This window comes from Ischnura elegans, chromosome 6 (assembly GCF_921293095.1).
Source record: "Ischnura elegans chromosome 6, ioIscEleg1.1, whole genome shotgun sequence".
Lineage (NCBI taxonomy): Eukaryota > Metazoa > Arthropoda > Insecta > Odonata > Coenagrionidae > Ischnura > Ischnura elegans.
In genome coordinates this window covers 42,203,071-42,220,902 of record NC_060251.1, presented here as the reverse complement: position 1 = coordinate 42,220,902, position 17,832 = coordinate 42,203,071, and the positions used below count along the sequence as shown (strand labels likewise).

Here is a 17,832-nt window from a genome sequence, read left to right as displayed (position 1 = left end):
AATCAAAAATCTTAAACGCTCTTGTGATAAAACGTGAACTTGCGCTAAGTACACACGAAATTTCTATCATTTTACGCATATTAATATTATTGCTTGCCTCAAATCTTCTTTTTTGTTTACATATTGATCGAAATCCATTGCTGTGCAATGGCCAAAAGTATTACTCGTCATTGGGTCCAGATAGCTGGCCTACCGAAGTAATTTATCTCGTCTCCTTAACAGAATGATAATAAATAATTTAGATCGTTCATTAAGCATGGGGCTGGTGGAAATGATATTTTTCAGCAATACGGTTTGAGACGTATTTTTGCCGTCATAGGTTATCGGGGGATTGACTTCCAGGTAGAGGGTCTACGCTAAAGCCTTCAAGGTCATCGGTATTCACGGGGGAGAAATGGAGCGGGGGCCGAGTTGCGCATGAATAGCATCAACACATAAAAGGGTCCGCTATAGAGTCTCAAACACAATGGCTTCGTTCCCTCCCCGCAGTCGTAGGCCTTCTGCTTCTCAGGAATACAGTTCAGCAGTGGAAGGTGATTTAGATAGAGCCATACAGAGTAAAAACCAAGAGAATATGCCAAAAAATAGGAATGCGTATAGAAAAATCAAGAATTTATCAAGAAAAACTATAAACCTAGAAGAGGAATTGAAAGAGGTCAATTGCTTTGAAAATGGAGAACGTCAAAGCGATATTGCACGGAAGTTTAAACGCACGTTGCCTTATTCTGACTAAAGACGAAGTTTAAACGCACGTTGCCTTATTCTGACTAAAGACGAAGTTAAAACATCAGTGACCTCAGCCGCACCAACTTCAACCAAGCGGTCTACACATACGGAAAGTTCATAGAGAATTAGTACAAAAAGACGAGAGTGGTAATCGCTCCGAGACATTTAGTGAAAGATCCGGTTGGTTCCAGAATTTAAACGGCAAGCTGGTATTTTCAATGCGGCGATATCAGGTGAATCTGCAAGTGTTGATAGCGCAGTCACCACAACATTTTCTTATGAACTCCAAGCTGTGATTGAAAGTGGCTCCTTTCCCCCTCAACTAGTTTTTAGTGTTGACGAGACGATATTCTTTTGGAAAAGAATGCATTCTCGTTCATTCATTTTCAGGAAAGGAAAACCTGGGTCAGGTTTCAAGGCATTTAAAGACTGTTTCACGTAGCTGCTAAAGACTCGGAGGACTTCAAATTAAAATGATTTATCATTCATAAACTCCGCTAGCTATGAAATGGCATTCAAAGTAGCATTTGCCTGTCATTTCAATGAGCGACAAAAGGGCCTGGGTGACACAACAGTTGTTTTTCGACTGGTTTGAAAAATCGTCAACTGTCGGCAATGCATTACGATCCCCTGAGATAGCAAATGTTAGCCCACCCGCACGACAGGACGGAATTTCAAAAGCATGTAAGAATTTTTTTAAACGTGAATAAAAGTCTTCAAATGTGTGCATACTATCTTTAAAGATGTTTTAAACTATAGACATTCATATAAGTAATGTTTTCTAAGGCTTTTTATGGGAATATAGATGTTTTAGAGGAAATTCTATACCCAAGACCTATGCTACCAGGAACGCATCCCTATCTTCCCAATGTTAAAACGCTCTCGTATAACGCAAATTCGTATAGCGCAAAGACCCCAAGGAACGCATCCCTTGCGCTATACGAGACATGGGTGTACAACAATATTAATTTTCCAATATAAATCATTAACACCTCTTCTTGAAAATCTTTATGTTGTTAGGGTAGGGCTTATACAGTTCTACAAGGAGTCTATTCCATTCAGTAATCGTCCTGATGACGATATGTTTACAGTAGAACTGCAATACTGCAGTATAATAAAGTTTCATAAATCAAGCAAAACTGAACTCATAATTTTGAAATTCATCAGTCGAAATCTAAAATGTTTTCAAAACATTTCAATGATGTTGTAGCTTGTGAATTAAGTTTCAACAATGCCCACAATATTCATTAATATCTGGGCCATTATTAACATTAACTTTTTAACTACGATTAATGAGCATATTACATTAATGCCCAAAGAGGTGCAATGAGAGAAAAAGAGTCACTAGACAAAATGTTACCATTATTGGTATAATATAAAATCAGATTTCTTTACCGATGGCATGTTATTCTTAGGCCAAATCTACCCTTTCGTAGCATACTTAGAAATTAAAAAAATTTCACTTGTGTCAAACAGGCTTTCATAATGACCATAGAATTAGCTGGTGACAGTGACCAAGCATTTCTTTTGCTACATGCAGGGTGCCCCGGTCAGTCTCTACATTCCAAATTACTTTACGATGATTGAAAGTTGAGCCCAAGGAAATTGAAAGTGCTAAACAAAAGTCAAATATTGAAGGACAAGAGACAAGATATAGGGATTGGTGGTGTTAATGTATACTAGATTCACCTGTTCATCATATTGCAGTTCTACTGTATTTTTATCTGTCACTTATATCATTCACTTAAATTACATGCAATTTGGTTCCTCAACACAAGCAGTACTATCAATGTTGAAAAAACTAAAGAAAAATATGTCCTAACCTTCAGTGGTAGCTCTGCAGAAATTGCAATGGAAACGGCGACCACCATCCATGAACTGCATATACGGACACATGTATGCTTTGCACCTAATACAACGCACAGGACCAAGCTCCCCCATGTCAACAACAGGAGGTGGTGGCTCCTCCACAGCTTGCCGTGCCAAAGGACTGATCACCAGACCAAATGGAACCGCAGTCTTTCCAGGAAGAAAAAAGTAAATTTACTTAAGCATGTTCTTCAGGTAGGCCTCTAAAATCATTATTTTATCAAATATTACACCAACTCTTCCAGTTAAGATGCAGAGAAAAATTCAGTTATTGGTCCAAAATCTTCACTGTGAAGCCGATTCACAAAAAATAAATCTTGATTTTTTAGTCACATGATTTCCATGGGATCAAAATTAAATATTTATAGCAAACATTAATACTCGTCAGGATAGTAACTATTAATTTATAGGGTTTACAACACAGCAGTTGACTATTACCTCTTCTACAATACATTTCCCTGTTCCATTAATTGTACGAGCTATAAAAAATGACAAAAACACATACTACAGCTTAGACATTTAAAACCGAGATCAATTATTACTGTTTTTAATTTATTTACCACTATTAACACCATATTTATTTTAAATAGCTTATTAGTTATTATTATAATAATTAGCTTAAAACACCAAATCAACAAGATCAGGCATCTGAACACCTTCCTGCTTACTGTCTGTAGAAAAAAGCAAGATACTCGAGTTTGAGGAGCTCTAGCGTCTAAATGAAGCAATTGATTTCAATGCAATAAAAAGCATACGAAAGAGAATTTAGTTCTACGTTATATCATGTACTTTAAAAATTCTTCGGCTCAATAGTATTTCCTGTACTTAATTTTTTCTCGAAAAAGTACCCGTTTTTTGCGCGTAAAATCAAGATGCCCAACTTTGAGCGCTTGGCATTCCCGTAGTTTTTGTTCCTATAACTTGCAATTTTGATATAAAGAAGCCACATATATTACTAGCAGTTTGCCAAAAACAAATTGTTTATACTACAAAAATTAACGGAGTTGTTGTAAACAACGCAAACCTCTGCTAACTTCGAAACAAGTGAGTCAATTGAAAATTGTTTGGTACTGTTGTCTTCCGTAGAATGTCAGTAATGCAAGCACATATGAAATGTATATTAAATATCAATAATAACGTCAATATCACTTATTATTTATCTAGATGTATCTATGCGCGTACCGGCAGCTCCGTCGTGGGAGGGGGAGGCGAAAAGAGGCGCGTGGTTGCCACCGACTCAGCAGAGGGCGCACTTCCTTTAAATGACCGACTCGCACGATGAAAGTATCGTCGTTGCACCCTTCAGGTAAACTTGGTCAGGTTGGGCTGAGCTTTCATCAAAATGCTTTTCTACGACGTAAATTCTAAGCCATAATAGCGTATATTTTATCGGATGGTAAAAATTCATAATCCTTCTGTTTAGCCGCGACTCTTTTCACTGATATCAAGCTGATACCAAGACAATCAGACACTGTTTGATACACAGGATATCTTTTGTCCATACTTTTTTTCTGCTTCGCAGCGAAAAAAGCAAATTGCACTCAATACCATTTGGACTTCCGTCTCCGAAAAACCCGTTCTTGGACGCTTGATTCACCGAGGGAATCTGCACTAACAATAGTCGAATCATCCCTAAAGGTAAACATTTTAAAGCAACCAGCGAATGATTCATTAACTGCTAGAGTACTGTGAGTCACGATGCGCTATGTGGCAACTGCGCACGACTTCGAGAGACTTTCTCTTTTCTGTTGCTTTGTTTAGCCCATCCCCGTCAGGCAGGGAGAAGGCGACAACAAGAGCTAAAAACAAAAATAATTATAAAAAGATATTGAATATACTGCTTACATTTAACGTTTATGATCTACGTATATACATTACGAACATTCTACGGAAGACAACAGTACCAATCAATTTTCAATTGACTCACTTGTTTCGAAGTTAGCAGAGGTTTGCGTTGTTTACAACAACTCCGTTAATTTTTGTAGTATAAACAATTTGTTTTCGGCAAACTGCTAGTAATAGATGTGGCTTCTTTATATCAAAATTGCAAGTTATAGGAACAAAAACTACGGGAATGCCAAGCGCTCAAAGTTGGGCATCTTGATTTTACGCGCAAAAAACGGGTACTTTTTCGAGAAAAAATTAAGTACAGGAAATACTATTGAGCCGAAGAATTTTTAAAGTACATGATATAACGTAGAACTAAATTCTCTTTCGTATGCTTTTTATTGCATTGAAATCGATTGCTTCATTTAGACGCTAGAGCTCCTCAAACTCGAGTATCTTGCTTTTTTTTACAGACAGTAAATGTCAAAGAATTATCTGATTACATTGAAGAATTGATGTCACTCAAAAGAATAACATTCCTATCAAAGGTAAAAATTCAACAAATACATATCAGACAAGTAAGCTCTGTTTTAAATTTAGAATGCAGATATCAACCACTTGCAGATTGATAACTCATAACTTAAACAATTAAAAACCATTCTTAGGAGATTCAAACCATCAAAATTACCTGTTTCATCATGTCGATTGTGGCAGGAACACTGTACATGGTGGCACGAATAAATCGGGGACTGGCATTTCCCTGATCCTGGGTGAGAAACTTGGTCGTGACAAGGGGTGGGACTTGTCCCTTTTGATCCGTATAGAAAATACCTGAGTGGATACGTTGGTCTTCTTGCATCACTTGAATCTACAGGTGGAATTTAAAAAAATTGGCATGTTAATGAGAGTAAGTTGTGAGATAACTCCATAAGAAGTACATAGAGAACAAGTAGAATAGCTGAAATATCCATATGAAATGGTTCATAGATCATACTCATGTAAGAACACTATAAAAAATTACTTTATTTATGAAAATAGATTAACATTAGCAGAAATTGTAATAATGTTTAAACTTGTGTGGTCTGTAACAAATCATGAGGCTCCACAGTAACATTTTTTTCATTTAGCATTAGAAGATAATGTTATGGCTATGCTCTCAAGAGGCATTAATTACTCCTTCCTAAATGTACCATCATATCACTTAATAGTAGAGATGGGTCGAATAGCAGATTTCTCGAATTCGAATATCGAATTCGAATATTAAATCATTGCTCGAATATTCGAATACCTCGAATACTAAATGATGAATGCTGGAATGTTTGACTCGGTTGCCTATGCAGCAGGCAACACAAGATTTTGGGGAGTAATTTTGATTTCCTTTAAATGATTCGAACAGGAATTTAGCTGATTCATGAATATTTTAATTTTATGGAAACAATTGGGCATATCATTAATTCAACTAACATCGCTTTGCCCCCACTTCTGCTGCCAAGTGCTAGCTGACAATCTGAGGCATTTTGCAAAATACAAGCTCTATTCCACCGTATTTTCTTCAATTATTTTCAGTCCATCTTTGGGAGTTCTCACGAGATAAGAAGATGAATTGGAATTGCTATCAGGGAGAAACCAAATATTCTGAGAAAATATCCCTTTGTCTGGGACTGTAACAATAAAGATTTATAGCACCACTCATTAATTGTAACTTGATATATGCTTTCGGAAAAAAATACCGCATCAACTTCCGAGAAGCTCTGCTGCTCATATCGAGTTTCGCCAGAGTGCTAAGTCTCCGTCGTATTTTGACATTTATTTCTTTGCGTAAAATGCTTAAATAAACTCAGAAATACGTCGTGTTTGGTCTTATTCTTTTTGAAATTACGCTCAAATAACTAATATTTCAATTCAATAAAGGTGTAACATCAATTGACGAAAGTCACTCTTAGACACCTTTTGTGCTAATAGATGACTCATGCAGTGGTTGACCTCCACAGAAATGGGGAACTTCGAAGCTGGTAGGAAAAAAAAGGTCAGTGGGGGAGAAAAGGGAGGGCCGGAAACACGTTTCTATTGTTCTCGTGTAACTTGGTATTTTTTCGAAGCTAAGGTCTTCGTAATATGATCCCTGCGCGAGCTGTGACCTTTCTTTTATTTCGAAGGAGAGGAAAGCCTCAGAGGGGGGGGCTAGTGCTGAATGGAAAGGGATACCGGATCTTGGGAAATGCGCTAATGTAAGTATCCCACGGTACTCACACAGCAGTTGACCTCCAGAAATGGGGAACTTCGAAGCAGGTAGCCAGAAAAAGGTCAGTAGGTGAGAAAAGGGGGGAGGGCGTGAAACACGTTTTTATTGTTCTCGTAACTCGATATTTTTTTCGAAGCAGGGGTATTCGTAATGCGATCCCTGCGCGAGCTGGGACCTTTTGTTTGATTTCGGAGAAGAGGAAAGCGTCAGAGTGGGTGAGGCGAGTGCTGAATGGAGGGGGATAGCGGATCGTGGGAAATGCCCTAAGGTTGCTCTCCCACGGCACTGAGGTTCTCCTGGTGGGGGGAATCGGGGATTTTCGGATTTTTTCACCTGACCATTTTCGGTTCCCCTCGTCGAACTCTTTTCACCGCTAAAATCCACGAATTTGATGTAATTCGTCAACTTGCGTAAAACGACGCTGCGAGCACTAAATGACTACAGTTCTCTACATTTTTCCGAGTCAACTACCAACGACGTGCGTGCGACAGTGTATGACGCGAAATTCAAAGTATTCGAGGTATTCGAGGCGGTACTTTTCGCATAACTATTCGAAACCTCGAATATCGAATACTTTCTAATATTCGAGGTATTCGAGTATTCGCGGATACTATTCGCACATCTCTACTTAATAGTGTTCCAAAATTTATGCCATTTCTGGTGCCCAATGTTTACAAGTTGCTTCAATAACTTCCCAGAGTATCTTTCAGATTCAAGAAACATTAGAACAGTAATAAAGGAAAAATGTAATTTGACACATAACATAATTCCATTGCAAGGAGAAAAAAGTTTAACCATCAAAGATATTAAACAAAATAAAATCAAAACGTTCCATGAGCCAATAATTAGAATTTTTGAGGGTACACGATAAGAATTTTCACCTTTTTACAAATTAACACCAAGACCTATCAAAAGACATTACACCCTCACTTTCTCATAATAAACTATTCTACAGGACTGAGTTTAACACAAATCTAGAAAAGTAAATCATCATAAATGTTCTCTGACGACATAACATCCTTATAGTATCAACAACAATGTATACAGGTGAAGATATGGAGTAACCATATGATTTGCCCCCAAATTAAAGCATTTAAAATAGTAACTGACCAAATTAAGTGCAAACAAGACCTGAAACATAAATGAACTAAAAAGGACACACAATAGCAGAAATCATCCATCTATATCATACATCAGGGGTCCACTGTAGAGCACTTATCGATCAATACTCACTGGGCTTGGCATATGATCTGGATCCAAGCGTCTCGCTTGCTGAGGTTGTGGTTGCATAGGCTGAGGCTGCATTCCCATTGGGGCATGAGGCATCGGAGGCATCTGCCCACCACCAGAGTACATCCCTGGCTGCTGCCCCTGGGGTGGTTGCTGGGACGTGGGATAGGGTCCTGACATCTGGTGACCCATGGATGGGGGAGGCATGGACCCTGGCTGCTGCATCTGCCGATTCTGGAGGTAGGACTGCTGGGGAAGAGGTTGAGCAAGTCCTCCTCCTGACATTCCATTGACATAACCACCAGGTCCAGCCATCTGTGGTTGGGGGGGCTGACCCATTGAAGGACCTCCTGGGTAGGGCATCTGGTTGCCTGGGGGCATCTGTTGGAAGCCCCCATTCACCGGAGCTTCTTGTTTTGGCATCATGGAGGACTGCATGTAGCCGCCAGGAAAGTTGCCCTTCGGGGGCCCAGGCATTTGACCTTGTGGAGGGCCCTGCATCGCTCCTTGCATGGGTCCCTGAGCCATTGGTCTCGGGGGATTACCCTGCATTGAACCCATGGGAGGTTGACCTTGCATTGATCCTTGAGGGGGTCCAGGCATTGATCCTTGTGGAGGACCTGGCATGGAACCTTGTGGTCCTGGCATTGATCCTGGTGGAGGTCCAGGCATTGTCCCAGGAGGGCCTTGCATTGAGCCCGGTGGGGGTCCGGACATTTGAGGGGGTTGTCCTGAGCTTTGAGGAGGACCCTGCTGCATTGATCCCATCGGAGCCCCTGGCCCTTGGTTAGGAGGCTTCATGGAACCCTGTTGTGGATATTGCATAGCTCCGCGCATGGGTCCCGGCATTGAAGTTTGAGTTGGCTGCGGCATGGAGCCTGGTTGTGGACCTTGCATGGAGACAGAGGGAGGTCCAGGCATTGGGCCTGAAGGTGGTGGAGGTTGAGGTCCTGGCTGCTGCATTGGAGGTTGGGGTGGTCCCGGCATGGGACCAGAGGAAGGTGGAGCATTAGGCCCAGGAACATTCTGAAAGGGAGTTGGAGGCTTAGGGGGTTGTGAAGAAGTGTAACCTGGCGATTTTGCAGGAAGAGCGGGAGGAGGCTGAAATCCCTGAAAATAATTAAAACCACAACTAAGTCCTCATTCGCAACGACTTCAATCAAGGGTCAATCCATTTCAAATCACCCAATATAAATAAAATTTGTCGCTCAACATTTTTAATTTTCTTGATTTTTTAATCATGAGTTCCCTATGGGTAGACAGTCACAAAACACTATTTTAAAAAAATTTAGAAGCCATATTTTTTTTTTGGCAGCCATTTTTAAAAGGGCGGCTGGGCAAATTTTGATGAAAAACGTGGTTTGCATAAAGTTAAATTTCAAAGCTATTTTAAAAGATATCAGAATAATTCAAAAACCAGTGAGTTTAGCATAAAATGAGCTATAGGAATTCAGTGATTTAATTGCTCTATCATGAAAGAGAGTTAGTATTTATTTCATCTTGCAAATGCATTATAGCATATTTTTATATTCTACACATATTGATATGCATGGTGTTTTAGTACAATAGATGAAATAAATACTTTTTGTAAACATAAGTGCATTAACTTCTTGCTATGTTATAATTCAGTATTTTTTTGCTGATACAAAATATTTAAAGTTATAAATCAATTTTTATTATTAATGTAAGGCAGACCTACATAAATAAGTAAACTTTAATGTGTAAAGTAATTGTTTTAGATAAAAATTATTGCTAATTTAATTATTTAATCATGCCCTTGTTTGCTAATTTGCGCTGCACCAGCGCATGGAACGGTAGCGTTTTTTTCCGAAATTCACTGCTCCACTACTCTAAACGTAGTGGAGTCTCAGTCATAATTTTTTTTGGAGATGTTCTTATGTGTCTAAATAACATTTTGTAAAATTTTCGCTTGTTTTCACTCAGTCCCTCTTTAGATATTGACCTGCAAAAATTGATGTTAAAAGGTTTTCAGCTATTTTTGATAACCCGTATTAAAAAAAGGAGTGCTTTCTCAGAACTAAAACTTATGCTGCAAATAGTTATTTAAGTATTTAACACAGAAATAAAATTTTATTAGTGAGTCTCATTTCCTTCATTAAAATTTTAGGTCTTAAAAAGTTAATATTGACAAATTTTTCCCGAGTTTTTGCAGAAAGAGTTTGACTAACTCTCTTTCATGATAGAGCAATTAAATCAATGAATTCCTATGGCTCATTTTATGCTAAACTCACTGGTTTTTTAATTATTCTGATATCTTTTAAAATAGCTTTGAAATTTAACTTTATGCAAACCACGTTTTTCATCAAAATTTGCCCAGCTGCCCTTTTAAAAATGGCTGCCAAAAAAAAAAATATGGCTTCTAAATTTTTTTTAAATAGTGTTTTGTGACTGTCTACCCATAGGGAACTCATGATTAAAAAATCAAGAAAATTAAAAATGTTGAGCAACATTGCCTGGGTGATTTGAAATGGATTGACCCTCAAGCCAACATTTTTTTGTGATGGCAAAGGATGAAATTATGCAAAATTTACTCCAAAACGTTTAATATTAAACACGGTCTCAGGCGTTACTTTGTGGAATTGCTTCATCATAGAATAAAATAAGATTACTTTGTTCTATTCCACACTTTATTTTAAATAGCACGACCCGGGTTTCAGCATCTAATGCTATCATCAGATTGTTTCCAAGGAATCCAAAATGTTTGTTGATGACCTGGTTTTGACAAATTATTCTACAAAACATCAACAAAAAGATGACATAATTAGTCCAAATCAGGGTCGTAAATAAACATTTTTCAGTGAAATTGGCAAAATGTTATCCTTTTCCATCAACCTAATTAGGCATAGCTATGTAGTTAAACACTTGAGAAGAACATCTACGCGTTCACAACTACTTAAAGTGCTGTCATTTGCCTTACGGAATCGGAGTACGCATAAGTTGAGAAAAGGTCAAATATCCTTTAAAAGTAGTCAGAAGCATATGGGAGAGCTAATAGACAAATGGAATAGAAAAATTTTTAAAAATCCCCAAGGAACAAACATGGCAATTGACAAGGGGAATACTTCAGATAGGACACTGACCAGTCAACGTCCAGGGTCAGTACTGAATGAGTTTAAAATCTTTTATGCAACAATAGCAAATAATTATTGTTGGCTGGCATAAAAAAAATATAGGCGTAACTTTGTGACATTACATAGCAATGATTGAGAACAAGATCTAGCTCTTTAACTAACTTTAAGGAGTTGCTAAAAACTCAGGTTCTTACCAAACTTTTATTTTACTTCATCACCATATGCTGGTGATTTCTACCACATGATGATCCCATAAATAGTCGCAGACAGCATCTAATAAAGACAAAGTAGCAAATTTCCACTCCCACATTTTCACACTTCACTAAAAACACTTTTAATATTTCAATTCTTGACTAGATTTACCACTTACAGCTGAATTTGGTTAGCTTGAATGCGCGCTAAATCCCTATTACCTACACATCTCCTCATTTAAATAATAGGATTTTGCATCTTGTAAGTGGGAGAAACATTTTTCTATAGAGCGTTCCACATTTAGTAGACAGTATGGGCTCTTATGGAGAATCGTTTCCCATGTTAATCTCCACAAGGCCGGGAGCGCGGTGTTGTCAATAACAGCACGAAAATTGATGTTGCGTTATGCACTGATTAAAAATTACATTCTAATGTAGAAAGAGATGCTGCATTCATTGGTGCCAATAGTTTTCGATAAAAATTAAAACAAATGCTATGAAAAACATTTCCTTAAATTTCCGTCAAAAATGTGTATTTTTTTACTTTATCTTCTTCTCGCAATTTCTGCCTGCTCGTTGTCTGTATTGAATTGAATCTTCTGCAAAAAAATTTTCACACTATTTTCTCCTTGAAGGTCTTCATCATTTGTACAAATATTGAGTTAAAATGTTGTTATGCCGACGTAATACCCTCTAGGACAAGAAAATTTTGATTTTTGCAAGGTAAAAAATAGTCGCTTACTAACTTACGTTTCTTACGTCGTAAGTCCCTATATGGAGCGTATCAAATGTGGAGAAAACTACAAGGTTGTTTTTGGTGAAAAAATCATTAACTTACATCAATTCTGAAGCGAGTTACAAGGTTTTGATCTTAAGAAAAAATATTATGGTGCCGCTGGGCCAGGCTTCTTGCTTTTTCTTGCGCGCAGAGGGAAAATTCTCGGGCAGAAAAGGAGTTTTTTGTCAATGCATACTATGAAATGTATTTATCTATTCGTTTGATATCCTAAACAGAGAATACTCATACGTCGTAACAGCAGTGCTTTTATCTGAATACATTGATACACAAAAGTAAGCAAGCGGCTTGGAAATAAGACGCTTTCGTCTTGGGTGTTTAGGTCCCATTGCGGAAACCAAGAAAAAGAATATCTCATAATCTGTGCAAAACACTACCCCATCCAGTGCACGGCTTTTACAAAAGGGGGCTTGGGTTTTTTCTGAGTTCCTTTCATAGGGTACCATAAAACCTGCACCAAAAGCGACCCTAGCCGAAGGGGCCGAGGGAAGAATTTACGAAGGCGTTTAGTTTGTCATTGCATTTTTTTGGAGTGAACAAGTGTTGTGTGGTCTGCTGATTTCGAGAATTGTGAAGTGTTTTTTACACTTATCTTTGCTGTAACACGCCCAATCAATATGTCCGATACAAAGAAGAGGAGAAAAGGTGAGAAGCTCATAAGCAGCAAAAAACAGTTGGTGCTCAAAGTCTTCTCGTACTTAAGGAAATCCCTCAGCATTAGTTAGGCCTGCTGAGAAGCTTCGAAGGCTTACTGGGTGCTAGGAGTTCACTATTTACAGAGTGAGAAAGGAAAGCTCCCGTGGTCCATTGGTAACTCCTTCAAAAACTAAAGAAATTAGACAGCCTTACAAAAATTCGAGAGCAGTGATTTTTGACGGTTTGGTGAGATCGGGAATTAGAAGGAAGGTACATGAATCCTTCGTGAAAAATATTCCTCCGACTTTAAAATCCATCTTAAACTCGGTAAATATGGATAGTATTCTCCCAGATTACAAAAGGACAACACTATATCGTCTTCTTTTGGACATAGGCTTCGTGTACGAACGCAGGGGAAAAGAATCATCCTTATCGAAAGGGATGATATTATTCGTTGGTGGCACAATTAATTATTTAAGGGAGCTAAAAAAATATCGTCGCGAACACAGGACGAGTGTATTCACAGGGGAAAGTTGGATTAATGTTAGACAAATAGTGAACATTAGTTTGCGAAACAAACAATTAGAAAATCCGCGTCAAGCTTTCGCTGCTGAACTAAATACTGGGTTTGGCCCCCACTTCCCGAGGAGGACGATTTGCAATTATACACGCAGGAACAGAAAATGGGCTCATAAAAGGAGCATCGCATGTGTTTCTGTACAAATAGAACTCAATGGACGATCATGAAGAAGTGGCTGGCGAGTGTTACGAGAGATGGTTTGAACACTCACTTCTTGCAAACTTACCCGATGGATCAATTATAGTGGAAGATAATGCCTCTTATTACTCAAGGAAATTGGAATCCTTGCCTACTACAAGGTGGAGGAAAGAGAACATTAAGGAAATTAGCTTTGAAGATGTCAGCTGGAAAAGAGATCTTTAATTTACAATAAACCAAGTACGGGAAAATTTTGAAAAATTAAAGATTGATGATGTCTTACACAAAATCGTCTTTCATGTAATACTATCCAGAGCCAAAAAATATTGCATAATATAGAAGGAATAGAAATTTTGTCTAATTCAGGAGTGGCGATAATTTTTATTATCCTTCTATTAATTGTTATTTTTTACATTACAGATTATTCATTATTCAGCTTGTGCATTGAATAAGTACGTGCATAAAATAACAAAAGACTTTTCCTTTTATATTGTAGCATAGGTTTTGTAATTTACGCTGAAAAATTCCTTAATTTAAGTCGTCTTTCGTGCGATCCCTAACTCCTTTTTGAACTAAACCATTTTGGCGCTCTATTATGTGTGGTTGCATACACTGTTAGGATGCCTGCCGGCGGAGCGGAAGCTTGGCAACACTGTTATCCATAAGGCCCGTACTGTCAACTAAATGTGGAACGCTCTATACAACTATATGACTTTCTCTAACTACCTCTTCTGAAAATAAGAAGAAAACTTATTCATTTCTAAACTTTTAGAAGGGCAATATGTATTGAATGCAATTGGTCAATATGGATGTATTTCTGAATACTAGTTTCATGAACATGAAATCACAAAACAAATATGTATCTTACCATTGCAGGCGCTGGCTGTCTCGAATTCTGAAGGGACATTCCAGACATCTGTGTTGAAAGCTGGTCAGCTGCCACTGGGCCCTGATTCACAGCATTTTGGTTCCCTATTGGCGGCATGGAAAAGGCACCAGGTGATGCACCCTCCCCAGGATTACCCATGCCTCCAGGTGTTGGCATAGGTGGTCCTGTTAAAATTTGAAATCAGCAGAAGATGGAATGAAAATTTCAACAAGTGAGATGGCATTGCCATGCTTGCTTGGTGGCGGCGGGGTAAAGTCCCGTGTACCAAACAGGAGGTCACAGGTTCAAGTCCTGCCTGGTTACTCTAAGTTACTCCTATCCAGTGGCAGATCTATGGGGAGGAGGGGGGGCTGTAGCCCCCTTCTTGGTAATCCAATTTACACTAGATGGAATGGTAATTTTTGTTCAGACCCTCAATGCTTCTGGGATTTTACCCCATACTTAGCCCCCCCTTGTCCCTATCCTGGATCCACTACTGCTACTATCCAAGGCATGGTTGTTTGAGTACATTAAATTATTAACATTTTAATAGCCCCGAAGTAAAAGGCCGTATAGAGCTGGTTTTGGTGGTATGGAAATAAATTTTTACAATAAAAAAAAATTGCATGCTGGTAGCCCAATGAAGTGAACAACCGCATTTTCCAGTTCTAAAATTCTTCCCTAAAGCACAGGTTTATGCATCCGCTCCCAGCATACTACTGGCTCCTTCCAAGCCCTCTGTCTCCTCCTTATAACCTCCATGGTTTACCTCCTCATCCACCATGCCTAGCATTTTATTCTTACTTATTTCTGATGCCCCTCTAACCTTCTCCTTTCTTATTTTCAGATAAAAAAAATCGTCCACCTTCGCTTATGATTTTTGAGAATGGATTTTCGCTTCTTATATTCCCACATTCACATACTCGATGCTGAAAAAAATTATCAAAATATACGCCATGTGGAACTAATTTTTTGCAACAATATCATTTGAATTGTGGACGAAAAAATTCTCCCATTAGAAAACGATGTGTTTCTGATCACTGCGAAAGACACACTGAGATGCTGGGCACAGTCGCATGGTACAGCAGAAGATGCGGAGACAGAAGGTGGGCTAAGAAACATAAGGGGACCGATGCCTTGAATTCAAGGAATGTGCATCCTAGGCTTGAGTGGGATACCTTGAATTCAAGGCATTGGCATTGAGTGAGATAAAAGAGGGATATGGATTTTAAAAGTCAAGATTTCTGACAAAACTGGGTAAAGCTTTTTAGGGTCAGGGACAGAGTCAACCCAATGGAAGAAGGGAGTCAAAAGAGGGTAACTGCCAGATATGACACTGATTAGTATTGGAATTTTCCATGCTCTTCAGAATACGATTCGAGTATTACTTTGGACTTGATAACTTAGCTTTCCATTAATTTGAGGGATAACCAGCTTGGTATTTTGAAAGGCTCCCACTGTTTCTGCAATGACAAAAATTTCTCCAGAATTGATCAATTCCCCTTTTGCACATTCATGTACACATAAATAGCACTTGCTTTGTTTCAATGAAGCACCTGTCATGATTAGTTCAACCCGTATCAAAGTATCGTCAAAAAGGAATTATCCCACATACTAGACTTAGTTGTTATATTGTTTAAGGTGGCAACTGACAGCTAAGACTATCTGCATCAGACAGGATAAGCATGCAGAAAGAATAACATAAGATTTGGATAATGCACAAAAACTGCACAGAGAAAAAAATCATTGGCCTCAACTGGGATTTGAACCCAGATCCCCCAACATTCACACCAGTTATCTAACTACTAAATCTAAAAAGGCATCTTCTTCTGTGGAATCTTTGGTAGAGTAGCTTGGACAATCCGAGTTAGAATATAGGTCAAGGCACATGATTTATCCTTTAGTGAATTTTCACATTTAAAGGTGAAACTGTCTAACTTGGCTAGTCCAAAGTCATTTCCTTGAATAATTCCATAATGGGTGGAGGTAAAAAAAATTAAGTAAAGATAAATCACAGCTGATAATGTAGACACCACTGAAGTTCCTCAAAAATCCACAAGTGCTACACTTCAAATATGCACTAAAAATACATTCAATATTACATTCTGGGCCCTCAGCATACAGGGAAAAAGTTCAGACTGAATTTTACATAAAAAATCATGCAGTATACACAGTGAAATCATTTCAATTTCCTAGATATATATCACGAAATCAGGTAAAAAAAATGCCACTCAATTACAGCATAATTATTAAAATCCTAGCAAATTTAAGAGAGGAGTTCGAGCGGTTAAAGAAATTGATCATCTATAAATATCAGAAAATGATACATATGGTATCACCAGTACCAATCATTAACACGTACTCAACCATATTGTCACCATACATATCAACATACTGATCCACAGATTATATCGGTATCATACGTGGGACACATTTACATCGAAAAATGGATGGATTTAATGCCTATGTTTTCCATGGAACAAAAAACATAGCTAACAGAAATTCATCTCTAACGTCAATTACCAAAATAAAATGGCTTTACCTCTAGGAGATGAAATGGGTCCATTTGATACAGAGCCTCCTCCCAAATGTGAAGATTTATCTGGTCCCATGGAGCTCACAGGGGCTTGACTAGCCATAGTAGGCGGTGCTCCTGGAGGAGGAAATCTCTGAAATTGAGTGTTGGGTGCCGGTGCCATTCCAGGAAGCGGCGGTGCAGATTGACCCTGATTTGGGTTATCCAATGGAGACATGCCTGGATGTCTTTCAATGGATCCACCATCGTTGCTGTAGCTTGGTGGATAATTTTGCGGCATCATTGTTCCATGTGGTGGAGGATATGACTGAGGATTTTGCTGGCCATAACTATTCGGTGCATTGTAGCCTTGGTCTGGAGCTCCATACTGGGGTTGCATTGGCATATATTGAGGATTCATAATGACCAAATAACTCTGAAAATATAACAAAGACGCTTTAGTGTGGGAAATTGAGTAGCAGAAAAGCAATTACGAATCAGGCTTACAACTTTTACTGTTTTAACTTCATGGAAAGGGTTTACTTCCCACGATTTCCATAAAATACACAATTGACTGTAAAATATATCACACTCAAAGCCCACATATTGCTATACATTCATTTCAACAAAAACAATAACAACGACATCAATTGTCAATGAGATTGAGTAATTCGGTTTGCATATAAGTCATTCAGCACTGAATTAAGCAATTACAAGACAGCGAAAGGCAGTAAGAATAATTTCACAATATTAATAGAAGCTCCATTTGCTTACGAATCTTATATACGTACTGTTAAAACTTACAAATACATTTAACAAGGGCAAAAATTAATGTAACATTTTCTCCGACTTCATACTCTGACCCAGCTGTGCCACGTAAGGTCGATCTGCGCATGCGCAAAACGAGCCACGTCAACCGCGAACACAACCTTAAATAGCGCTAAATTTAAACTTAAAACCTATGTCAAAATTGCGAAAGGAATCAAAATACAAACTTAAACATGAATAATCATGTAATTTCTTATATTATTAATAAATAAATTCAAATAAACTTCTAAAAATTAAATATATTTACTTTTTATGCTTCCATACGATTCCTTTCTGAAAAAATAAAAGTGGAAT

At 38.2% G+C, this 17,832-nt stretch overlaps 1 protein-coding gene across 3 annotated transcripts in view; it reads right to left on the bottom strand.

Moving 5' to 3' along the window:
- The window catches only part of LOC124160572 (protein transport protein Sec24C), a 31,030-nt gene extending 13,419 nt beyond the window's left edge, over positions 1 to 17,611 (bottom strand). Inside the window, exons 1-6 of one of the 3 annotated variants that reach the window (XM_046536448.1) lie at positions 17,515 to 17,611; positions 16,738 to 17,146; positions 14,196 to 14,380; positions 7,898 to 9,004; positions 5,111 to 5,290; positions 2,550 to 2,745 (exon numbers count right to left, since the gene is read on the bottom strand). In XM_046536448.1, coding sequence (XP_046392404.1) covers positions 2,550 to 2,745; positions 5,111 to 5,290; positions 7,898 to 9,004; positions 14,196 to 14,380; positions 16,738 to 17,131 — 2,062 coding nt within the window. In that variant the 5' untranslated portion in view covers positions 17,132 to 17,146; positions 17,515 to 17,611. Of the gene's footprint in view, positions 1 to 2,549; positions 2,746 to 5,110; positions 5,291 to 7,897; positions 9,005 to 14,195; positions 14,381 to 16,737; positions 17,147 to 17,501 lie in introns of all 3 variants that reach the window. The other 2 variants (XM_046536447.1, XM_046536449.1) reach the window with 2 other exon arrangements.
- Between the last annotated feature and the right edge of the window lie 221 nt (positions 17,612 to 17,832).